Source organism: Pongo abelii, chromosome 17 (genome assembly GCF_028885655.2).
Source record: "Pongo abelii isolate AG06213 chromosome 17, NHGRI_mPonAbe1-v2.0_pri, whole genome shotgun sequence".
Classification (NCBI taxonomy): domain Eukaryota; kingdom Metazoa; phylum Chordata; class Mammalia; order Primates; family Hominidae; genus Pongo; species Pongo abelii.
The window spans coordinates 40,564,414-40,591,116 of record NC_072002.2 but is presented as its reverse complement, the minus strand read 5'-3'; the positions used below and the strand labels follow the sequence as shown (position 1 = coordinate 40,591,116).

General features: G+C 38.1%; 1 protein-coding gene across 3 annotated transcripts in view; it reads right to left on the bottom strand.

Annotated features, from left to right (window-relative positions):
• Positions 1-26,703, bottom strand: part of TAF4B (TATA-box binding protein associated factor 4b) — a 165,245-nt gene that overhangs the window by 55,393 nt on the left and 83,149 nt on the right. For all 3 annotated transcript variants that reach the window (XM_024236117.3, XM_054537749.2, XM_054537750.2), the window contains 4 exons: positions 22,519-22,688; positions 16,720-16,850; positions 10,766-10,891; positions 2,657-2,713 (listed from right to left, as the gene is read on the bottom strand). In XM_024236117.3, coding sequence (XP_024091885.3) covers positions 2,657-2,713; positions 10,766-10,891; positions 16,720-16,850; positions 22,519-22,688 — 484 coding nt within the window. The remainder of the gene's footprint in view (positions 1-2,656; positions 2,714-10,765; positions 10,892-16,719; positions 16,851-22,518; positions 22,689-26,703) is intronic.

Genomic DNA, 26,703 nt, shown 5'->3' with positions numbered 1-26,703 from the left:
CCAACTCTCTATTAAGATATGGTCAGCCAGGCACGGTTGCTCACGCCTGTAATTCCAGCACTTTGGGAGGCTGAGGTAGGTAGATCACCTGAGGTCGGGAGTTTGAGACCATCCTGGCCAACGTAGTGAAACCCCATCTCTACTAAAAATGCAAAAATTAGCTGGATGCGGTGGTACGCGCCTGTAATCCCAGCTACTCGGGAGGCTGAGGCAGGTAGATCACCTGAGGTCAGGAGTTTGAGACCAGCCTGGCCAACGTAGTGAAACCCCATCTCTACTAAAAATGCAAAAATTAGCTGGATGCGGTGGTACGCGCCTGTAATCCCAGCTACTCGGGAGGCTGAAGCTGGAAAATTGCTTGAACCTGGGAGGTGGAGGCTGCCTGAGCTGAGATCATGCCACTGGACTCCAGCCTGGGCGACAGAGTGAGACTCCACCTCAAAAAAAAAAAAAAAAAAAGAAAGAAAGAAAGAAAGAAAAGAAAAAAAGATATGGTCAATATTTATGCAATCAAACAAAATACACTACCACTGTGTATTTGATTCTGAACTACAGCCCCTTAGAACACTCAAGTTATTAAGAACTCTAGGGGGCAGGAGAATGACAAAAATGACAATATTTGACTTTCACCAAACATTTGCAAAACAGAGTGGCTCTGTTCTTGTAAAGGGGCCAATGTATTTGATTCCTTTTTTTGATCAAAGAGGATTTATGATAGGAAGCAACTAGAAAACTTTCAAAATATTTTGGAAAGAAGTTGTATTGAGTTCCTTTAACCTTGTTTGGAAAAAGAAATACATGGAGGTGCAAAGGAAGAGAAAAACACAGGTTTGCTACCACCTGTTCTCATTAACAGAGGCATTTTTTTGGTACATTTCCTCTCACAGATTTCTTTGAAAAATGTTGTCCACCTATTCATCCCTTAGGGAATTATTAAACAACATACTAAAATAAAATGCAAACAAAAACAAAATCATCCTATACAAAGCTGAAGGAAGAATTAATCTAAGATTCAGATGCTTATGAAGGTTTATGAAGGAGGAACAGACAGGGTAAGGTTAAAAGGGTAAGCTTTCTGTTGCACATTTTCCAAAAAGGGAATGCAATTAGAAGATAAGCATCTAGTCAGTCCTTAATTAAAACAAGGTGGGATACCCATGATTCAGAGCAACAGTAGGTTGCCCATCCCTAAATAATCTATCCTCATGCCAGGTTTGCTTAAAGAGAATTATAGGTACAGTTGTCACACTAATAATTTTAGATACATTTTCCACTGGAAAGACATCGGTATAAGGAATATTTTGTTGCTGAAAATAAAATGTTTCTGCTTTCAACTTTTTTTTTAAAGTGTTCTCCCTTTCCAGCGTTCCATGTCCCAATCCTGAAATCCCTCTACCCAGAGTTCATGTATTTTCCTTCTCTATGTTAATGAAAACACACCACATTGATTGTAAGAATCTTACTAGATTTCCACTTGTTTTGCCCCAATTCCTACATTAATCCAAACAATAAGGGCCTTTAAAACATTCATAAATAACCTGCTGCTGCTGGCACCTAGGAGCCAACTGCAGCAATGTTAAGCAACAACAAATTTCATAGTTCAAGAGGCACAGTTAAGGGAAAAGGTTGCTCAGAAAATCACTCTTATTTAGCACAAAGATCCTTAAAAATTGCATGAAATCAGTGAAGTAACTATAGAAACCAATTTCTTCAGCTCCATATCACACATCTCACACCTCAATTGTCTTTATTATCATCTGCTGTCAGATCCTTAATCAGAAATGTGAACAGGCTTGATGATTTATTCAGGAGGGAAAAGAATCTGTAGGTCAAGTGAAAAATTTCACACACACCCATACACACACCGCATCTTCAACCTTAGGTACTTTCATTTCATTCTGTTCTCAGCAGCTCTGGGGGCAACTCCAGTGAGATCCAATATTAAGGCTCAATTAAAATAAGCTCCAATTAGTGGAGCTTTTTTCTCTAGGGCTAGAAAAGTCAGGAAATGGATATTGGGAAATGTAAAAAGTCAGCTACTGAGAGGAGGCTGCAGACATAAATGAACTTATTTGTTGATTTCTACAGTTGCTATGCAGAGGCCTCTGGGAGTAAAAGCTTAACCAGTCTAAGCTATAAACTAAAACCCCTGCAGCTAAACATGAACTGTGTGAAACAAGGGCTCCATTCCAGAGCAGAAAACTGCTGGGCCCAGAAAATTAAAAGCCAGAGGCATTTTCCATTTAAAACTAAATCCCAGTACCGCCTCCCAGCCAAAGAATTATAAGCAGTATCAGATTTACAAAACGAACAATTACCCTGGAAAAATGTAGCCTATTGTACAGTCCCAGATGCTAAATCTCAAAAGTTTCTTTTTTTTTTAAATCTCACATTATATTCCTCCAAGTATGCTGCTGTAGTTTACAAAGACCCATTTCGAGACAGGCCTAAGCCTTGAAAATAAATTTTAAAAAGAGAGCACATAACTCATTGACCTCATTTGAAGTACTGCCCTTGCCTTTAGCAGTTCCTGTCCTTCCCCAAGGCTTCTGCAAATGGTATGCAACAGCAAAATAAACCCTGACCTAATTGCCAGGAGAGAGCTGCCAACCTTCCCTCAAACACAAAGACAAGCATGGTAACTTGAAAGTCCTACCTCTTTGGCTTTCTGCTTTAATCTCAGCTGTTCTGGATCTTCTTTATTAGAACGACTCTATCAAAGGAAAAGAAAATTTTAATAGAAATTACTAGCATCTAAACACCATAGTTGCCATTAAATATTTAATAAATGACAATTTTCTCTTGTGATTGAATATCTTAGCTCCAGGGGAAAATGCCTCAATCCAGTCTAGCTGCACTCCCACCCTGGTTTCCTCCACCCCCTCATCATCTGGGCTGGCTGCTGCAGTTCTAGCCTGGAGGAAGCTTATACTGAAAATGATGCTAACAATGTCAGTCAGGTCCAGTTGAGGCATGACGTTTTTCTTGTAGGAACACTGAAAACTAAAAAATTGATGGTACAGATGAAGGAAAAAAAAAGAATAATTGTTGGTTTAAATGAATAAAAACAATCAATACTGGTTGATCTTCAGGTGAAGCCATTTGGGAAAACATAGGTATTTCAAGGACTATTAAAATCAAGAACCTGACTAACCTTGAACCAAATCTCTCTATTTAAAGGTATAATTTCTAAAATTATAAGTAGAAAATACATCTCAGTATTTTAATTAGAATGTCTTATCATCTTTGGGTCCTCTATAGCACTTAATGGAATGCTGTGCACCATGTTTAATAATTGTTTATTGGATGTCGCCTTCCATAGTACGGGACTGCCATAAGAAGAGAGCTGTTTTCTATGTATCAAGCTATGATGGAACAAAGGGTAAGGAACTTTATTTCTGACACCATGAACATCTGTCCACTGGAAAACATGTTTGGGATATGTATATCCTTTTTTCTCACCACAACAAAGTTATTTAACTGCTTATAAATCTGAATATTTGTTCTATAAAATGCAACCTTAGCTAACTAAGCTAATATCTAGATAGCTAACTAAATAAAAGCTAAAAGTATTTTCATATTTAATAAGTTTACCTGATACATTTATTGATTTACCAGAACCTTTGGTTAAAGGAAAATATAAGAGATAGTCTTTAAATTTGAGTGCCTACTAATTTCAAACATCTTAAATATCTACACAAAATTCAACCCAAAGCTGGTAAAATTTTTCTTCATTTTAGTCCCCAATCTACTAAGAAAATTTCATTTCAAGCGAAAGATAAACTCTTTTGTTACTCTAGCTATAGTATCACCAGAGAGTGAGTCTGTGTATATATGTATTTATATTAAAATATGCATTATATATATACATATATATGTCGGTGTGTATATAATATTTTGCCCCAATATAAAATGGGCACATTTCAGTATCAAGTCTTTGTCAGTCATCCAATATTTATTGGTCATCCATAGTACAGATTCTACTCTGTGTCCTACTGTTCTAGTCTTTGGAGACAGATGATATAAGGAGACAAAGTAACTGTAATAACTCAAGTAACTTACATTTTGAGAAGAGAAAAATAAACAATTTTATAAAAATGAAACACATTTATGATATGTAAAATATTAGTGATGGGTAAAAATACAAAACAAATAATTGCTGACACTGTTAAGTGCTACAAAATGAAATTAAATAGGCCAGAGGCAGTGGCTCATACCTGTAATCCCAGTACTTTGGGAGGCCAAGGTGGGAGAATTATTTGAGCTCAAGTTCGAGACCAGCCTGTCTAATGCAGCAAGACCCCACTTCTACTAAAAATTTTAAAAATTAGCCAGGCATAGTGACACGTGCCTATAGTCCCAGCTACTCAGCAAGCTGAGGTGGGTAGGTAGACTGCTTGAGCCTGGGAGATCAAGGCCTGTTAGAGAGCTATTATCATGCCACTGCACTCCAGCCTGGGCAACTGAATGAGACCCTGTTTCAAAATAAAATAAATTTAATTTGGGCGTGGTGGCATGCACCTGTAGTCCCAACTACTTGGGAGGCTGAGACCCAAGAATCATTTGAACCCGGGAGGCAGAGGTTGCAGTGAGCTGAGATGGGGCCACTGCACTCCAGCCTGGGCAACACAGCAAGACCCTGTCTCCAAAAAAAATAATAATAATAACAATTTAAAAATAAAATATATATAATTTAAAAATTAAATTAAAAACAAAAATAGAAATAAAGAAAATAAATAGAATAATGTGATAGAAAGAGAAGTGTGGTATGTACTTCTCTAGCTAGGATAGTAGGGAAGACATCTCTGAGAAGTGATATTTGAGTAGAGATCTAAACAACAAAAAAGATGCAGTCATGCCAAGATCTGGAGGAAAACATTCCAAGCAGAAGGGACAGTAATTGCTAACACCTTAAAATGGGAACATACTCGAGGAAAGAAAGATGGCCCATGTGGTTGAAGCATAGAAAAAAGGTGAAAGAGAAAGGCTGGAGATCATGTGTTGCCTTGTAGGCCATGACAAGGAATTGGGGGTTTAATTCTAGCTATAAAAACAATCCACTGGGCTGGGCACAGTGGCTCATGCCTGTAATCCCAGCACTTTGGGAGGCTGAGGTGGGCGGATCACCAAAGGTCAGGAGTTCGAGACCACGCTGGCCAACATGGTGAAACCCCGTCTCTACTAAAAATACAAAAAGTAGCCAGGCATGGTGGCAGGCACCTGTAATCCCAGCTACTTAGGAGGCTGAGGCAGGAGAAATGCTTGAACTTGGGAGGCGGAGGTTGCAGTGAGCTGAGACCACGCCATCGCACTCCAGCCTGGACAACCACAAAACTCCGTCTCAAAAACAATAACAACAACAAAAATCCACTGGCGTGTTTGGAGCACAGGGGTGAGATGCCACTGATGTAACACTTTAAAAAAAAAACCCCCAAAAAAAGGCTCTGGCCACTCTGTAGAGGGTGCACTGTAGGGATCCAAGATTGAACGCAACGGCACGCAGAACAATTTGTAGACTACTCTAACACAACTGTTGTGAAGAAGAGACTGACTGGAAAGAAGATAAGGGCAGTGTGGACTAGTATCAAAGCACCGAAGATGATAAATGGTTGCATTCAAAACATATCTTTGCAGGTAAAGTGGATCAGACTTGTTGACGGGCTGGACGTCGGTTATGAAGTAAAGAGAGGAATCAAGGATGACACCTGGGATTTTGTCCCAAGCATCTTGGAGGATGGTAATTGCAACTTTCTAAGAGAGTAGAGATCTAAGAAAAAGCAGACTTAGGGGAAGGGAACTCAATGGTCAGTTCAAGATGCCTAGTTAGAAGTCTAATATCCTAAGTTGGGCACATTCAAGGAACAGAAAGGTCAGTGTGCCTGGAGCAGAGTAGGTGACAAGGCAAGCTCAAAGAGGTAGATGGGTGCCAAATAACATAAGGCCTTTTAAAATTTGGTAAGAAGTTTACATTTTAAGTGCAACAGGAAGCCACTGAAGGCTTTTAAGCAAAAGAGACACACGTGATTTGTTATAAAAACATTATTCTGACCATAGTAGGAGAAATAGAGGAATGGACTGTAGAAGGAAAAGAAGGCTACTTAGAAGTTAGTATGAAAGTCCAAGTGAAAGATGAATTAGACTAGAGTAATGACAATAGTGATGAAGAAAAGTTGGATACATTTTAGAAATAAGATAGGAGGTGGTTTGGATGCGGGGAGAGAGGAGACACAGAATGGAGTTAAAGATGATGCCTATGTTTTTCAGCTTCAACATCTGGGAAGATGGTGGTGTAATTTATTGAGTCAAGAAAATCTGTAAGAGTAAAAGGTATTTAGAGGGGAGAGGAATAACAGGAGCTGTTTTGGACATATTAATTTTGAAATAACTATTAGCCAATGAAGTCATGTCAAGTAGGGAGTTAATGGTATGAGTCCAGATTTTCATAATGCAGGCTGAAATGGAGATACAAACTTAAAAGGGAATGAAGACAGAGAAGGTGGCATAGGATTCAAAACTATTAAATCCAACATTTAGACGTCTGGTAAAGAAGGAAAAGCCAAAGGAGATAAAGAGCAAGTATAATACATTATTATATTCAATAATAACTAAACTATTATTTAATAGTTTATGACCTTGTTTACAGCACAGTAAGTGGAAATAAAATACCAATAAACCACCTCATTACAATGACTAAGTGCTTACTTATAACACTTGAGGGCTCAAGAAAGAGCATCTTTCTGTCCCACCTTCCTGCTCCTCCCAGTGCAGTGGGTGTCAATGTGGGGACTGAGACTGTGGGACAGCAGGAAGCAGCACAGTGACAAGGCTGTGGTGCTCCATATCCTTATGGGGAGTTGGGGCATATGAATGTATAGGCCAGTGGTGAAGAATACAAGGTGGTGAAGGAGTGGGGGTCTCATCAAGGAATGGGTCTGTGAGCGTGGTGGCCAATTACACAGACAATGAAATGGGGTGGGGAAATTAGTAGTAGCAGACAGAGGAGTCAGCCAGCATGGCTAGTTGAGAGATTAGTTACATTGATTAAATAACTGATAGAGGACATAAGTTAAATATATCAAGGATAATGGGAGCCAAGTTTCTCAAGACTGGAGAATGTTTTTACAAACATGGAGAGATTAAGGGTAGAAGGAACTCTGAGGCACTGGATTGGAGTTGCAGGTATCCATATGAACTCACGGTTTTATAATATATACACAGATATAGAAATAGTTACAGATGGATATTTGTGTGTATATATACAAACATGTGTACATATACACATACCATATATACATTTCCTAGATCTGTCCATTGAGAAGGCCTACATGTAATGACACCCTTTTAGCAATGAGTATACTGTATGACCTAAGCTCAGTTTCTGAATGTCATCCTTAACAGAAAAGAAGGCAGGCTTCTTAGAAAAATGGCTGATTTTGGGGCTAGAGCACGAAAAGTATAAGCTGGGCCTGGAGTGCCTTGTGCCTGAAAGTGAGGACATGCTCAGTGAGTGATGGATGGACACATGACTAAGGGACAGAAGGGCCAGCTGGAAGGGTCTTCCACTCAGGGGCAATTTGAGCAACAAAATAAATGATAGTAATGAATTACAACCTATTGAGATAAAGAGAAATCATGAGCCCATACTAATATGAATAAAGAAGGACAGCTCTTCCACATGGTAGTGTGCTAATAAAAGGAGGAGAGTTGATGGGAATAAAGAATTCACATTTTGCAACCATGACAGAGGTAGCTGATTTAGGCAGACATCACAACAGATGCTATGGTTAACACATGGAGGTTTGATGAGGAATTGGATATTGGTATGATCTTAGAATGCCATCCTATGAAAAACTAATTGATTACAAAGGGAAAAATGAGCCTGGGCAATATAGTGAGACTCTATCTCTAAAAAATTTAAAAAATTATCCAGGTGTGGTGGCATGTGCCTGTAGTCCCAACTACTTGGGAGCTGAGGTGGGAGGATTGCTTAAGCCCAAGAGGCCAAGGCTGCAGTGAGGAGTGATCACACCACTACACTCTAGTCTGTGCAATGAAGCAAGATCTTGTCTCAAAAAAATAAAAATCAAAACAAAAAGTGGGGGAGATGGCAAGTTTAAAATGGAGAGAACTAGTAGGTACCAATATGACCCTTTTGATATGATCAGCTGAGAAGAGTGCAGCATCATTTCTGTGCATTCCTGCCAAGCATGCTTGACCTAAGTCTAATCATAAGGAAAGATCAGATGAGCCCTGGTTGAAGGTCATCCTACAGAAGGTAAGGCTTATACTCTTGGAAACTGTCAAGGGCATAGAAGAGAAAGACTGAGAAACCCTAAAAGAATCTGAAAAGAAATGACAACTACATGAAATACAAATTCCTGAATGGGAAAACGGACCATGAAAGAGAGACGTGGTTAAGCCAGCTAGTGAAATCAGAATGGGTGCTGTGCATTAGATGATAGTGTTACATACGAAAATGCTCAGGAGTGGTGGAACATCATGTCTGAAGACTACTTTCAAAAAGGTTAAGAAAAGAAAAATGGCTGGGCACAGTGTCTCATGCCTGTAATCCCAGCACTTTGGGAGGCTGAAGCAGGAGGACTGCTTGAGTCTAGGAATTTGAGACCAGCCTGAACACTGGTAGGGAGATCCTGTCTCTACAAAAAATCAAAATTTAGCCAGGCATAGTGGTGTGTGCGTGTAGTCTCAGCTACTTAAGAAGCTGAGGTGGGAGAATTGCTTGAGCCTAAGAGGTGAAGGCTGCAGTGAGCCACGATCACATCACTGTACTCCAGCCTAGTGACAGAGTGAAACTCTGTCTCAAAAAGGAAAAAAAAAAAAGAAAGAAAAGGAAAGAGAAAGAGGAAAGAAAGGTAGGAGGGGAGAGGAAGAAAAAAGGGAGGAAGAGAGGAAGTGGGGAAGGCAAGAAGGGAGGAAGACAGGGAGGGGATTAATGATTGTATGTGTAGAAAGGGTAATGAAAAGGGTACAGATAAGGCCGGACACGGTGGCTCAGTCCTGTAATCCCAGCACTTTGGGAGGCTAAAGTGGGCGGATCAAGCTCAGGAGTTCGAGATCACCCTGGGCAACATGGTGAAACCCCGTCTCTACTAAAATACAAAAAATTCGCCGGGTGTGGTGGTGAGCGCCTGTAGTCCCAGCTACTCAGGAGGCTAAGACAGGAGAATTGCTGGAACCTGGGAGGCAGAGGTTGCAGTGAGCCAGGACTGTGCCACTGCACTCTAGCTTGAGCTACAGAGAGACTGCTCAAAAAACAAAAAATAAAACAAAAATGGTAGAGATGAAGCAAATGCAGTAAAATGTTAAAATTGGGGGAATCTGGGAAAGGGGGCTGAGAGTACTTTGTACAGTTTTGGCAACTTTTCTGTATTAAATAATTTCAAAATAAATTAGGTTTTTTTGTTTTGTTTTTATTTATTTATTTATTTTTTTGAAGATGGAGTCTTGCTCTGTCGCCAGGCTGTAGTGTAGTGGCACGATTTCAGCTCACTGCAACCTCCGCCTCCCAGGGTTCAAGAGGTTCCCCTGCCTCAGCCTCCTGAGTACCTGAGACTACAAGCGTGCACCACCACACCCAGCTAATATTTGTATTTTTAGTTGAGATGGGGTTTCACCATGTTGGCCAGGATGGTCTCGATCTCCTGACTTCATGATCCGCCCACCTCAGCCTCCCAAAGTGCTGGGATTACAGGCATGAGCCACTGTGCCCGGCCTCAAAATAAATTAGTTTTTAAAAAAGTAATTGCTATGTGATTAGGAACAAATACTCTATAAAGGGAAGCTATCAAGAACACTAGAAATTAAGACAAATGTGCTTAAAACAAAAATTAAGACTCCAGTGCTCAGCCTTTTAAGATTTCTCACAAGGGCCCCAAGCCTACGAAGAAATATGGAGCTTCAAAATGGAAACTGTAGTGGAATTAGCTTTTACCTCATGTGACACTAATAGCCCAGGAAAACGTTTAAATAAGAGAGAAGGGAAATAAATAAATAGCCTTGGCCTGGCGGGTGGCTCACGCCTGTAATCGCAAAACTTTGGGAGGCCAAGGCAGGCGGATCACCCAAGGTCAGGAGTTCCAAGACCAACCTGGCCAACATGGTGAAACCCTGTCTCTACTAAAAAATACAAAAAAAAAAAAAAAAAAAAATTAGCCAGGCGTGGTGGCAGGCACCTGTAGTCCCAGCTACTCAGGAGTCTGAGGCAGAGAACTGCTTAAACCCAGGAGGCAGAGGTTGCAGTAAGCCGAGATCATGCCACTGCATTCCAGCCTGGGTGACAGTGCAAGACTCTGTCTCCAAAAATAAAATTAAATAAAGAAGCCTCACTATTCTTTTACTCTATTTCCACCCAGCCTGTATTTTGTTCCACAAAATCCGAATTACTAATTTTACCCATAACCTTCCTGTCTACTTTCGAAATTTTCCCTATCAACTTCAACTTGGCATGTATCAAACTGGATTCCTAAAAAGACCCTGAAATTTTACGAAATATTTTACCTGGGTTTGAGGATGGGGAGAACACACAGGAAAAGTGAGAAGACAAAAGATTATGACTCATTAAACTAAATTAACTGAAAGCCACCACACCATCCTGGCTGTGAGACATCCTATTAGTAATTTCATTTTAGGAAATCCTCTGGAGAAATCTAAAGGCCTAATAAAACCAAGACAGTCAACCAACGATAAAGCCACCTCTGAACACACTGCCAGGCCACGTTCACTCATAAATCACACTGGCCCTTACCTTGGCTGCCTTAAGTAACATTTCTCTTTCTTCTAAATCCTTTCTCTGCTTCTCCAATTGATCCAGCTTTTCAAGAAATTTCAGCTGTGACCTGGTATCACTACACAGGATGTAATTTTCACTTGCCTGGGAAAAAAAAGAAAACAGAAAGTGTTATAACGATCCTGGGCCGCACATTCTACATTAGGTATTGTATAAACCAGCTAAAGGCAGGAATACCAACATAAATAGGAAGCTAAACTTTCAGAAGGTAATGATTTTGTTTCTATTCAGCAAACATCACCCCACATCCACTCCACCAGAAAAGAAACTTTGATCATCCTTAAAATTTGAGAGGTGATTAACCAGTTATGTTTCAAAGAACTTTGCTAGTAAACATCATTGTGGGGTGCAGGGAGAGGAATTAAGCCAAGCAGATCCTTCCAACAATAGGAAGGAGAAACTAAAGAGTGCCCCATTCACCAATAACCTAAATCTTTTTAGATTATTATCTACCTCAGCAGACATTAATATAAGTAATTAAATCTTAGTTTTGTGAAAGACAAAAAGCAAGAAACAATCACCTCACTAAAAAATATACCAAAGATGAAAGTTATCACCTTGGTTACCACAGTTAGATTGGTTTAACCTTGACAACTGAATATAATTTCTATCAAAATACAATCTAAGTTAAGATGGCAAACATTAAAATCTTGAAATGCTATTTTGAGGATACTCAGGGGTGTGAATTTGGACAGAAACTGTGGTCAAAGAAATTTAGTATACAATTTATAAATGAGAGCCATAACAGAAGTATAAACTGTCTTAATTGTTCCATAAAATGATAAAATGCAAATTGCTCAATCTATTCTGTGGATGTAAAACAGTGCTTTCCCACCTACATATTTTCTAATTTTCTTCACCTATACAGCTGCCTCTTTCTCCTCTATGAGTGTGTATAGGCAGGAGTGGGGGACAGGGTTGGGGGAGGCAATGGGACAGGGAGAGCTTTCTAATCAATGTTTAAGACATCTTGCCATCTACTCATCTCAGTAATTCGGATATTCAAGAGAAATTGTATAGCAGAAAAACCGAATGTCTTTAAACAACAGTCAGTGCCTGGCCTGGAAATCATGAGTACTGTACCACTCCCATCTTTATTTTATCCCCCTGCTTATGGCTGATTCAATTAACTGGGACTGAGGGATTTCATATGCCCAAGATTCTTTCTAAATTAAATTTTTATTGTTAGTATTTAACTAGATCAAAAGAGTATTACATAGTTTAAGGAACAAGGATATATTAGTGCTACTTATTTTACTTCATGTTTAATACAAAAAGAATTCTCAACTGTTTTTAAAGTTAAATAACACAAGATAGAATATGGAATACATTATAGGCTAACCATAGAGATTAAATATAATAACCACTGGTTTCTTAAATACTTAATCTTTACCATTTTTTGTGTTTAGATACTCTGGAAATAGTTTAATGATGGGATTTAATTTAAAAGGGACAGCAAATACTAAATTAAAAAGGGTCACAGACTTTTTAAATTTTAGCCCAATCATATTCCCATGCTAAGATTCCTTCCTCTCTCTCCCCCAACTCATAAACAACAACCTCTGACATTCGCATCCTTTTTTCTTCCGTATCACTAAACAAATGAGTGCCTTCCCTATTTATATTAAGTCTATAACCTTATTTAAACAACAGTAACCCCAATCTTATGTTCCTTCCTATATACCCAGCTGGCCTAACTGAAGACTTCATGCACCAACAGAGTAGGGCTTTACAATGTTAAGGCCACTGCATATTAAATGGTTTAGCCAAGAAAATGTAATGACCCAGACCAAATGATATCAACACCATCAAATGAATCCCATCTAAAGCAACCCAAATAGCACCTTTCAACTGGAAAACATTGAATGAAGCTTCTCCAGGGCCATAGGCATATAGGCGACTATAACATATCTTCAGTGGGAACATCTGGTAGCCAGATCAAAAGCTCTGTACTACATGTCACTTTCTACTTATTTACTTAGATCTCAGTTTATGACTAATGATTAAAGAATTATATCAAACCAGGTGAAAGATTATCAAAAGTAAATGGATGTTCAGGAGTGGAAAGAGATGGGGGATTTCACTTTTTTAAAAAGAGTAACTCACTTTTATAAAATCTATGGAGTAGAATTTCCTACACTGTATAGATAAAAATAAATCCTATCAGGGATGAACCAACATATAACGACAGGGCTAAAGCTGTGACATAAAGATTATTACAAACAAAGGCTACAAAATAATGGTGATTTCAAACTGAATCCAAATATAACCAAATGATAATTATTTTGACTTAAAAGGGCTGATAATCTTTTGTTATTTTCTATATATGCAAATGTAGACAGTGGCATTAGCTGTATTAACAAATGAGTGTAGGAAAAGGAAAGCTCGTGAAAATCAGTCAGAATAGGTAGTATACAAGACAGCAGGTAAAGGAAGTGTTAGCTTCAAGCTAACTTAGTGAGGCCTTCTAGGTGGGGGAGATACCATCCATTTTGCCTAGTGCAACTAAATGTTTGGAAATATGCTACTGATACACAACAAAAGAATTCCAGCTGAAAGCTATACACAATAGAGCTTTGAATGCCATTCAATAAATATTACGTTAAAAATTCTATTCCATGGTAAAGTATACTTATTATGTTTTATACAGAAACTGCCTACTATAAATCAAGATGTACTCACATGGCCAGGCACAGTGACTCACACTTGTAATCCCAACACTTTGGGAGGCCGAGGCGGGTGGATTGCTTGAGGCCAGGAGTTTGAGACCAGCCTGGCCAACATGGCGAAACCCCATCTCTACTAAAAAGGGTATTCATGTATCTCTGAAACAACAGTGTGATTAAGGCAGAAGTAGGGAGAATCCAAGTTTGAAAAACTGTAAGATACTTTAAAGAGTTATAGTAAAAAGCCAAAAATATGTCTATAATTTTCCCACACCACAAAATTAAAAGTAAGCTGATAACAACCCAAACTAGATTGTAGATTTAGGATGTTAATTGTAATCTCTATGGTAACTGCTAAGAAGAGATCTAAATATATCCAAAACGAAAGGAGAAGGGGATCAAAATGGAACAAAACAAAAACAATCAATTAAATATAAGAAGCAGAGGAAGTGAGGAACACAAAACTTATAAGGCATATAGAAAACAAATGGCAAAATAGAATTTATTTCTTATCAGTAATTACATTTTAAATGTAAATGGATTAAGCTCTTCAAAGAGACTAGCAGAATGAATTTTAAAAATGATCAAACTATATGCTGTTTACACTTTAGTTGAAACCATACCAATACGTTGAAAGTGAAAGGATGGAAAAAGATATTCCATGCAAGTAACAAACAAAAGAAAGTAATATCAGACAGTATAGACTTTAAGTACAAAACTGTTAAAAGAGACAAACAAGGACATTATTATATATTGATAAAAAGGTTAATTCATCAAGAAGATATACACATCAAACCAGAGTTCTCAAATATGTGAAGCAAACACACATTGACAGAATTTTGTTTAAAAAACAATTACACAGCATGGGCAACATAGTGAGCCCCTGTCTCAAAAAAATAAAAAAAAAAAATTAGTTGGGTGTGGTGGCACACGCCTGTTAGTCTTAGCTACTGGAGAGGCTGAGGTGGAAGGGTGGCTTGAGGTGGGAAGGTGCTTGAGTCCAGGAGTTCAAGGTTGCAATGAGCTATGATTGCACCACTGTACTCCAGCCTGGATGACAGAGTGAGACCCTGTCTCTAAAACAAAAAAGAAAAATAGAGCTCCACAATAGTTGAAGATTTTAATTCTGCACTTTCAATATCTATGAATAGAACATCCAGATGGATGATCAATAAGGAAACAGAGGACTTAACATTATAAACCAACTATATCTATCAGACATCTATGAAACAAGAGCAGAACACACATTCTTCTCAAGTGCACATGAAACATTCTCCAGGATACAATGTATGTTAAGTCATAAAACAAGCCTCAATACATTTTAAATGAATGATTCATACAAAGTATCTTCTCTGACCACAACGGAATGCAGCTAGAAACCAACAACAGAAGGAATACTGGAAAATTCCCAAATATTTGGAAATTAAACAACATACTCTTAAACAGTCACAAAGAATCAAATAAATCTCAAAAGAAATGAGAAAATATTTAAAGATAAATGAAAACGACAACACAACATACCAAAACTTATGGAATGCAGTGAAAGCAGTACTCAGAGGGAAATGTATAGCAGTAAATGCCTACATTGTAAAAGGAAGATCTCAAATAAAAAACCTAATTTTACATCTTATGAAACTAAAAAAACAAAGGAGAGCAAACTAAGCCTGAAGCTTAGAAGGAAAATAATATAAAAACTAGAGTGGAGATATACGATATCAAAAATAGAAAAACAGAAAATTAATAAAACCAAAAGTTGGTTCTTGAAAAGCTCAACAAAATCAACACACCTTTCGCTTTACTAGCAAAGAAGAAAAAGAGAGAAGATGCAAATAACAAAAATCAGTAATGTAAGGGGGATCATTACCATTGACCTTACAGAAATAAAAGGTTACAAGACAGTATTATTAACAGTCCTATGCCAACAAATTAGATAACCCAGGAGAAATGAAAAAATTCCTAGAAACACAAAATTACTATCTTTATTTATTTTTGTATGTTTCTAGGAATTATAAAATACTGATATTAATTTTTTGTTTTTTTCATAGCTTTTTCTCCTGTTGATCACATATTCCTAAGTCAGTCCAGCAAATTCTCACAAAGATTTATGCAAGTGAGGACCTCAGCAATCATATGTAGTTTTTCCAAAGTTCTAAATGAAGCAGAAAGGAAAAAAAATAAAATAATATGATTCCTCCAGGGAACTTACTGGTGGTGTAGTAGCTGACAATTTCCTAGTTTCCTTTAACTTCTGACTAGGATATCACGGCAATGACCAGTCTTCCTAATTCAAAATCTCTTAAGGTTATCTACATACCATCTTGTTCAAAATCTAGCTATAAACATTTCTTGAAAAGAGGGAAACAGTTATTTATTTATTTATTTTTAGCTCAGGTTACCTTCTCTTTTCATCCCTAATCACCCAATATATTCGCCCTCCTCCAAAACTACATGAAGTTCTTTTACCTTGATAACAGCAAGTCATTTGGTTCATACCACTAGGGATACAAGCTATTCCTGTATTTAGTTTTTTTAATAAAAGTAGCCAATAACACTAAGTAGCATCACTATGAGCACTCAATGCAATCATTTAACTTATTAAAAGGAACAGAGGATGAACAAGTGGAAAGATCTAATGTAGAACATAAGGACTATGGTTAGTAATATATTGTTTTCACGATTTCTGCTAAATGAGTAGATTATTGCTGCTCTTGCCACAGGGGAGAAAATGGGTAGATTTGAGATAATGAAAATGTTAATTTATTCAACTAAATAGTAATAATTTTACTATACATGTGTATCTTTAACACGTTGTATACCTTAAATATTAATATATACAATAAAATTTATTTTAAAATAAATTAAATCTCTGCAAAACTGAAAGGCAAAAAAAAAAAGGAACACGAATGTGAGGAGAGTGCAGAACACTGAAGAGAATACAAGTAGCCAATATTCCATTCTAACATATCTTTCCTTCCCCATCAAAAGCTTAAGAAAGAGAAGCCTCAGGCAGAACAGATACATATTTCAATCTACAGTGACATAGAAGCTTTTAATATCATTTTAAACTCCATTTTAATTTTATTTGTCATGTAAGCATATCTAAATAAGAATGAGACTTTGATTTTCTACTAATATGAAATATAAGCCTCAACCATTCCTTTAAAAATATGTTTAGAATATCAATCCACGCCCAAAAGACTGCCTATAACACTCGATAGTTTATACTTCTTTAACGATTTCCTTTACCTTGTAAGTAGTCATTCGATGCTGAGCAATTGCAGTCAGTTTTTCTAGAAGGCCTCGTAGTCGTTCCTGTGTTGCTTGGGAGATCAAGTTCACAGCATCAGAGTTAAGTTCTGTAATGTCATGCTTTTTACCTGCAGAAGCAGAGAAAATCCATTACGTGTTTTAGAAGTGGCTGATAATTGAAATAATTAGCACAGCAGGTATTCTGTTCCCCCTGGAAGTCATTTCCATTATGAATAAAGGTTTGGAGATTATGATTTTCCTAGTAAAGTCACAACTTCAAAGATCTTAGACATTACGTTAATAAAACCTAGCCTGAAGCCTCAGAAAATATAGACATTGTTTCACTTAGCCTCTAGAATCATTCTCCTTGCAAGGTCATTTATAGGACAAAGTTAATAAGAACACAAATCAAGTCTACTGTTCAGGGAGGAAAATGGTAACTGCAGAAATTAGTGCCATATTCTGTTAATTTTAGTAATTAAAAAAATAGAAAATTACATTTTGCCCTGTTTGACACTGTTAACAATTTATGACATTTATTTAAATGAATTCAGATTGTGAGTCTCTGTTAATGCCTTGTCTACAAGACATACCTATATTCCTTTTGTCTATTACCAATCATGTTTACTTTACACTAACTGATGTTCTGATATATTCACTTAGTAGTCAATTTACAAGTTCAAATGGGTTCAAAACCTCATCGTTTCACCTACCTATCTGAATAACTTCTCTCTTACTAGATTTCCTTTCCATAAAAAAACCAAACTTCTTCCTTCTGCTAACTAGCAAGAAAGTTTCAGGAAAACAATTTGGACCATATACTCAGAGTCAGAAGTTCATTTATAAATCAACCTTGTCTGTATTTAAATAATATTTCTCAGCCCCAGTGAAATCACTTACATCAACAGAGGCTTAAATCTAAAGATACCGGCAATTAGGTAATCTATTTTAAATAGGCTTTTTAAAAAGCACTACTGTGATTGTTTTTAACATATACACATGAATTTTTAAAATATTATAGCTTGATTTTATATTCTAATTTATCTGAAATGTACTCTTATAGTCTCATCAAAGGGTGAACTATAGAAAAAATATGCTTGAATTAAAAGTCAACAACTCAAATTCTTTGATATTATATAAGTATATATTATATAATGAAAGCAAATAGGAAGATACAAAATTAATCAACTTCTCCTAAACCAACCCTTCAAAATGTAATTCATTACTTGTAACAAAGCTGAAATCCTCTCTAATCTCAGATTCAGGCAGGGAAAAAATTCTACAAAGTCAACTCTACTTTAATAAAACCCTCAACATAGGCCAGGCATGGTGGCACACGCCTATAATTCCAGCACTTTGGGAGGCCAAGGCAGGTGGATCACCTGAGGTCAGGAGTTCGAGACCAGCTGACTAACATGGTGAAACCCCGTCTCTACTAAATACAAAAAAAATAGCTGGGGGTGGTGGTGCATGCCTGTAATCCGAGCTACATGAGAGGCTGAGACAGGAGAATCGCTTGTACCTGGGAGGCGGAAGTTGCGGTGCGCTGAGATCGCACCATTGCGCTCCAGCCTGGGGGACATGAGCAAAACTGCATCTCAAAAAAAAAAAAAATTAAACTAAAACCCTCAGCATAAACAAATAGTGGGGACTTCTATAAAAGAAAAAGTACAATTTTATTTCTTATTTTTATTTTTATTTTCTTGAGATGGAGTCTTGCTCTGTCATCCAGGCTGGAGTACAGTGGTGCAATCTCCACTCACTGCAACCTCTGCCTGCCAGGTTCAAGCAACATTCCTGCCTCAGCCTCCCAAGTAGCTGGGATTACTTACAGGCAAGCGCCACCACACCTGGCTGATTTTTTTTTGTATTTTTAGTAGAGATGGCATTTCACCATGTCGGCCAGGCTAGTCTCAAACTCCTGACCTCAAGTGACCTGCCCACCTCAGCTTCCCGAAGTGCTGGGATTACAGGTGTAAGCCACCGCGCCTGGCCTATTATTATTATTTTTGAGACAGGGTCTCACTCTGTCACCCAGGCTGGAATGCAGTGGAGCAATCATAGCCCACTGCAACTTCGACCTGCCAGGCTCAAGCAATCCTCCCATCTCAGCCTGCTGAGTAGCTAGAAGTATAGGCATGAGCCAACAGGCCCAGCTAATTTTTTAAATTTTTTGTAGAGACTGGGTCTCACTATGTTGCCCAGGCTGGTCTCTAGCTTCTGGGCTCAAGCAATCCTCCTGCCTCAGCCTCCCAAAGTGCTGGGATTACAGGTGCAAAGCACCTTAGTGTTTGAAGAAGAACCTCTGAAAATAATTTCATATGTATTCATAAAACAGAGGTAATTCATCCAACATAAAAATATACATATCTTTTAAATATTGGAAATAAGTGCTGAGATTAAACAAATTCCAGGGTTTAGGGAACAACCAAATGTTGTAATGTCTTCACTAAATTGGTAATAAAATACAACCTAAAAATTACAAAGTAAAATACTGTAGAAAAATTCCCATTTTAAAACAAAACACCCTCTTTAACAAAATCAACAAAACTGATTAAGATCTAGTTGGTGCTTGCATACTAGTTATGTGATTTTACTGAATGTGCAATTTAATTTAGGTAATTAGGAAAAAAAGAACACTGGCATTTTATCTGTTAACATTATTCAAGTAGAAAAATCCTTTTTCCAAAAAGAAAATCTTTGGGTAAATTTGTAATTTCTATTTTTAAGAAATAGCCTTGGTTCTGACCTATTCTACAAGGACGGAATTTTATTATAAATGGAAAGCATTCCTAGAAATATGTAACTTCATTCACTCTATGATCTTACTTTAAAAAAAAAAGCTTAGATAATTCAGAAGTAAGAATTCTTGAAGTTTTCCATATTATTCGACAGGTTTGTACTTCATCACTAAGAACTGAAAATGATTTAAGCCCAGGAGTTCAAGAACAACTTGGGCAACATAGTGAGACCCTGTCTCTACAGAAAAATACAAAAATTAGCCAGATTTAGTAGTGCGCGCCTGTAGTCCCAGCTACTTCAAAAGGTTGAGGCAGGAGGATCGCTTGAACCTGGGAAGTTGAGGCTGCAGTAAGCTGTGATAGCACCACTGCACTCCAGCCTGGGCAACAGAGCAAGACCACATCCCAAAAATAAATATTTTTTTAAAAAAGAAGTAAAAATGCAAATAGTTGTTCCCTTATTGTGCTAAATTAAAGGTTATCAAACTATGGCCAACAAGCCAAATCTGATCACTCTTTGTAAGTGAAGTTTTACGGGGATACAGTTGCATGGACTAAATGTTTGCATGTCCCCAAAAGTCATTCATGTTGAAGCTCTAATGCCAGTGAGATGGTATTTGGAGTTGGGGCCTTTGGGAGACAATTAGGTCATAAAAGTACTGCCTTCACCATAAGAAGAGACCAGAGAGCTAGCTAGTTATCTTTCTGCCACATGAAAACACAGCAGGAAGATGGCTGTCTGAATACCAGAAAGAAGGCCTTCACCAAGAATCTGACCGTGCTGGCAACCTAATCTCAAATGGCCAACCTCCGGAACTATGAGAAATAAACATTTGTTGTTTAAGCCATCCAATTTATGGTATTTTGTTACAGCAATCCAAGATGACTAAGACAATAACCGTGCCCATTTGTTTACATATTGTCTATGGCTGCTTTGTACTATGACAGCCGAATTGAGCAATTGTGACAGAAACCATATAACCTACAAAAGTGGCAAATATTATCTGCCCTTTGAAGGAAAAAGTTGCTTATCCCTGTCCTAAGTGATCAAAAATGCTTTTAATGCCAAAAAGTTTTCTATCATATAATCAAGGTTTAAACCACACTGGAAATAGAATTTGGAAGGAGGCTGGGCACAGTGGCTCACGACTGTAACTCCAGCATTTCGGGAGGCCAAGGCGGGTGGATGACTTGACATCAGGAGTTCAAGACCAGCCTGGCCAACATGGTGAAACCCCATCTCTACTAAAAATACAAAAAATTAGCTGGGCATGGTAGTGGGTGCCTGTAATGCCAGCTACTCGGGAGGTCGAGGCAGGAGAATCGCTTGAACCCGGGAGGCGGAGGTTATAGTGAGCCGAGATCGCGCCACTGCACTGCAGCCTGGGCGACAAGAACAAAACTCAGTCTCAAAAAAAAAAAAAAAAAAAAATCGGAAGGGAGGGTGACCAATAAAACTAAGTATCTACTTATATTTTACCAAAGCACTGGATAATTATATGGCAATAAGGAGTTAAGCTACCAATAGACTTCCCAAGCCATCACAGGAAGGTTCAGTGCTGAGACTTGCTCCCAAATTAAGGAACTGGTTTCTGTATAATACAAAATACATATGCAAAGAAGAAAATGGAAGAAGTGAAGGAATGAAGGAAGACAGGGAGGGAGGGAAACACAAGCAAACAGAAAACAAACACATTTTACAACCAGCTCTTCTGGACTTGAAAGCTCTAGTTTTTCATAATAATGTATTTTCGATTTAAATTAGAAATGTAGGCCAGGCACGATGGCTCACGCCTGTAATCCCAGCACTTTGGGAGGCGGGTGGATCACCTGAGGTGAGGAGCTCAAGATCAGCCTGGCTAACATGGTAAAACCCTGTCTCTACTAAAAATTCCAAAATTAGCTGGGCGTGGTGGTGGGTGCCTGTAATCCCAGTTACTCAGGAGGCTGAGGCAGGAGAATCAATTGAACCTGGGAGGCAGAGGCTGCAGTGAGCCAAGATGGCACCACTGCACTCCAGCCTGGGTGACAGAGTGAGACTCCATCTTGAGGGGAAAAAAAAAAAAAAAAAAGAAGAAAACCCTGGTCATTTATATAGCATACAGCAGCTAAAACATTTATTTACTGAGTACCTGTGAAGTAGACCTAAAAATTGTGATAATAATGAACTTTGTAATCCTTAAATATACCATAGGTCTATAAAAATCAGAAACGTTCACGTTTTTGTATCAAGCCTTCGTTATAAAATATAAAGGTCTTACTTAAGTATATTTGAAGCTCATTAGTACTGGCCCCAAAAATTTGACATAGGTGAAGAAGCCCCCTGGGTTCAAGCGATTCTCATGCCTCAGTCTCCCGAGTAGCTAAGACTACAGGCATACCCCCACCACACCTGGCTAATTTTCTGTATTTTTAGTACAGACAGGGTTTCACCATGTTGCCCAGGCTAGTTTCAAACTCCTGAACTCATGTGATCGGCCCACCTCGGCCTTCGAAAGTGCTAGGATTACAGGCATGAGACACCGTGTCTGGCCGTGTTTTCTTACATTTTCTTTCACACTGCAGCCATCTAACAACTACTCCTGGACCTAGAGAGGACCCTAAGACTCTAATCTAGTTTTTTAAAGTAAGAATGGGTTTAAATTTCAAGGTTAAGAAAAGGGAAAGGGAGTTACTTTCTCTGGATGTCCCTGTATTTCATAAACACAAACATGTAACATAAGTGTGCATTTGTACATATATATGCCAAAAGTCCAACTATGGAAGGAACAGGATGGAAAAAAAAAAGTATATTATATATTCATGCAAAAATATATTCAACTATTCCTCCATTAAGAAATATGAGTAAAATATTAACCAAACCCAAAACCATGTTATATTAATAATTTTTAAAATAAACTTCTTCTTTCTGTAATGCCCATGAAATCTTGATTATTTCTAGAATCTTATTTAAGCCTCAGAGTTCCAGGACAACCAACCCAGGTTGTCTCTTTTGATAATATTTTCCCTCAAACAGACATTTCTATCAGGACAATAATCATAACTCTACACTTACCAATGTCTAAAATTCTCTTTTGTAGAGCTCCAATAAAAAGAAATGGTTCATCTTTACATGACTGAATGAGTGTGCCAACCAATTCAGAGTTTGTTGCTAAGATGCAGGCATTTTCTTCATTAAGGTTGACCCCTGCCATAGAAGTCACATCATTGATGTCATCTTCATCTCTAATAGAAAAAAAAAAAAATTATACATTTTAGGTTGTGTGTGTGTGTGTGTGTGTGTGAGAGAGAGAGAGAGAGAGACAGAGACAGAGAGAGACAGAGAGAGTTTCAGAGAGCAAAAGAATCAGAGGTCTCTCCTTGTAACTAACGGCATTATTTTACTTAATTCATCCAATCAAGAGAAGTAAAGAATGGCTACCTTTCCCTGTAAGCTTTTGAAAGTAATTAGTGTCTCTAACCACCAATGTATATTTAACAGAAGGATGAATCAGAAGTAACTTTGTCTTCTAGGTCCCAACTTTCCCTCTCTCAGTCTGGCAAATGAGAAACACCAAGAGGCATTTGGAGTTACACCAAGTCATCCATAAATCCTCTGCAATGAAAGACAAAGAAATGAAAATAGACATCTTTCTTTTCATCCAAGATGGTTAAAAGTCCATCAGCTGTCCCCAGTGTACTCTACCATTCATTCCACTTAAGGGCAGTAGAAATTCCCTGGTCCTGAAAGGTCCACATCCATATAAAGACCCTTGGGAGGAAGCTTACTAGACTAGCCATTCTAAAACCAAATGGTATAAAACTAGTTTTGTTTTTCTGTTTCAGACTTTTGGTGTGCTCCATCTATACCAACTGAATTCGTTAAACCACATCCTCAGCAATTATCTGAAAATGGCCTATATATAAAATATAAAACACATTCATGTACATATACATACACACATACATACATGTGCATAAAAAATACAAAAGATGTTCGGGCTCCTTGCTTTGTATCAGCAAAATTAAACAGTTGTTTTTATCTAATGGAATTGTTACCTGGCCACAGCACTAAGATGAGTATATATATTTAAGGGTAGAGAAGAGGGAGAGGAAAGAAATACTAAAATTCCCTCATAGCATCCTTATCACTACATGTAATAAGAAGCATCTTACCAGTGTTACAACTTATATGACAATGTATAACATAAGTTACAATAATGTGATTATATAAAAAGATGTTGCTTCTCTTTATTGCATGGGCCAGATGGTATATAATATGGTCTTTTGTCAATAGGATTTAAATTACAAATTTCTCTGTGGTAATGCATTTGTGCACAGAAAAAGGAAATAAAGTATAAGTGTAAATGCTCAAAAAATGAAGGCCTCTGGTGTTCAACTTTTAAAAAACAACACACTAGGGAGGATGGGGAAAAGAACTCATACTCAAACATATATAAGAGATGCAAGCAAAATAAAAGAAAGTAGGCCAGGAGCAGTGGCTACCATCTGTAATTCCAGTACTCTGGGAGGCCGAGGTGGGAAGATTGCTTGAAGTGAGGAGCTCGAGATCAGCCTGGGCAACATAGGGAGATACCACCTCTACAGAAAACAAAAAAAATTAGCCAGGCATGGCTGTATATGCCTGTGGTTCCAGCTACTTGAGAGGCAGAGGTGGGAGGATCACTTGAGCCTGGGAGGTAGAGGCTGCAGTGAGCTGTGATCAGACCACTGCACTGCAGCCTGGGTGACAGAGTGAGACCCTGTGTTTAAAAAAAAAACCTCAAGGAAAGTAAACTGCTAAACACAGCAATTGAAAAAATGAAGAGAAGTAACAATGGTCTTACATGAACAGTATACCAAAAGCTCAACATTAAAAGGCATATCTCTGTAATGGGGAAAGAAAACAGTAAAAACTTAATTTCTCAAACCACCAAATGAAATATGCAGAGCAAAGAAATGTCACAAAGGTATCCTCAGAGATATGGGATGCTAAGAACGATTTTAAGAATCACTCTGCCACCTATATAAATAAATCAATGTGTCCAGATTTAAACATCTAAACATTTAAGCATCGAAAGCATTAAGAATGGAAGGAATCATAAGCCTAAAGATGGACCAAAATCTGAGTAAAAAAATTTTAATGGGACTATGTAAAATTTATTTTCAAAAGAACACGTGAACATAAATGAAAAGTCAGATCACTGTAAAACAGAATCCTAACCAGTTATTTAACATCTCTGGGACTCAGTTTCCTCCTCCAAAAAACACATAACTCAGATTAGGTGCTTTCTAAGGTCCCTCTCAACCACTTAAAAAAATGATGCAGCTGTCTTTGGACTGACATGGAACAAAGAGACTGCACCTTGAAAATAAATATGCTTACACAGGCATAATATATTTTTGGAAAGATACATAAGAAATTATCTGGAGAGGGAAATACAAAACCAGGGATAGGAAGAAGGCTTACTTTATACCAATTATACCCTTTTCTATCTTTTGAATGTTGTACTATATATATGGATTGCCCAATCAAAATAATTGGTGATATTGAAAGTAACATAAGTAAACACTCAGATAAAGAAAACTAAAGATAGAAAAATTGAGGTGTAGAGATATAACCTCATCCTTGCTTTAAAGTAAAAGTGGAGTTTTAATGTGGAGGTAACTCCACATGAACTTTACACATATACATACAACACTGAGTGCCTGTCAACTAAGATGTGCACCAGGTACACAGGCCCCTGGAAACTGCACCTTGCTTCTCTAGCAAGGTCCCTGTACAGCCCTTGTTGACATCTCACACACGGGCTGGTGAGACCAGTGCCAGGCCTACTTACTACCAATACCTAGCATAGTATTAGCACTGAAGAGAATTCAGTCAATGAGGAGACAGTCCCATGTCTTTTAGAATCTTGCAGCCTTTCCCTGCAAATAAGCAGGGAACTAACTACTCAATAAGATTTGTTCTTGCCTGCCATCCTTCCTTCTATCTAGCCCCAAGCTGAACACAACTCCCTCTAGTTACCATGGTTACAGATGGTGGCAGGCATAGAGGAGGACCCCTACTGAGGGAAGAGGAAAAGGTGCCACAAAAAACAGCACCCAAGCTATTTAAAACTTCCTTCAGTCAAGGAGGCAGACTGAAGGAAAGCAATGTTCTAGCAGCATATCAGTAAGGCTAGATAAGAGGTCAGGACACTAGCAAAGGCTTTCATGTTTAGAGATATTTGTGATTCTGGTTTGGTTTTAATTTTCAAGAAGAAAGAAAGAATCACCAAACCAAGTCTTCAGGTCTTCTGGTCTGATGCGGTGTCTTTCGAAGAAGGTGCTGTGAAAGACAATCTGTTTTGTTTTAAAAGATATTCAGAAAAACAAACTTAATAGTGCCTCCATAGAAAAAGCCTTCCAACTCAAGATTCTATGGAGTGTTACAGGGAACTAGGCAAATATTACAAAAATATCACTAATTTATCATAAATGCTTTGCATTCTAGCTTCTGAAACTGATTTAATTCTTAGCTTTTGAGAATGCCTGCTCATGCCTGCCTTCTTACAATGTCTTCTTCTATCCCCTTAACTTCTCTAACAACAGCAGACTACTTCTTCTAAAGTAAAGTCAGTCACGTTATTTTCCTGTTCAAAAATCTTTCACATTACCCTGAACTCAACTTGACATCCAAGGTCTTCCAGGTAACGATCGCAGTTAGCACTCTTCCCCCTTCCTTCCATTACTCACTATAGAATAGCTCCTCCTGATTCTGGACTTTGCTTAGACTATTCCCTTCCTGTTCTAGTCTTCAACTTCCTTTGCTTGTTTTTTGTTTTTTTTTTGAGACTGAGTCTCGTTCTGTCGCCCAGGCTGGAGTGCAGTGGCACGATCTCGGCTCACTGCAACCTCCGCCACCTGGGTTCAAGCGATTCTCATGCCTCAGCCTCCTGAGTAGCACCACCACACCTGGCTAATTTTTGTTATTTTTTTAGTAGAGACAGGATTTTGCCACGTTGGCCAGGATGGTCTCAAACTCCTAACCTCAGGTGATCTGCCTGCCTCGGCCTCCCAAAATGCTGGGATTATAGGTGTGAGCCACCGCGCCCAGCCCCTTTGCTTTTTTCTTATTTTCAAAGCTTTCAAAGCCTTATCTATGTCCCAGATCCACTTTGAATGCCTACTTTAGAAATGCTAGTTTTACACTTTTAAATCATTTGTCCAACTGCTACAATGCAGAACTCCTGAGAGCACATGTTTGTCTCTGTTATGG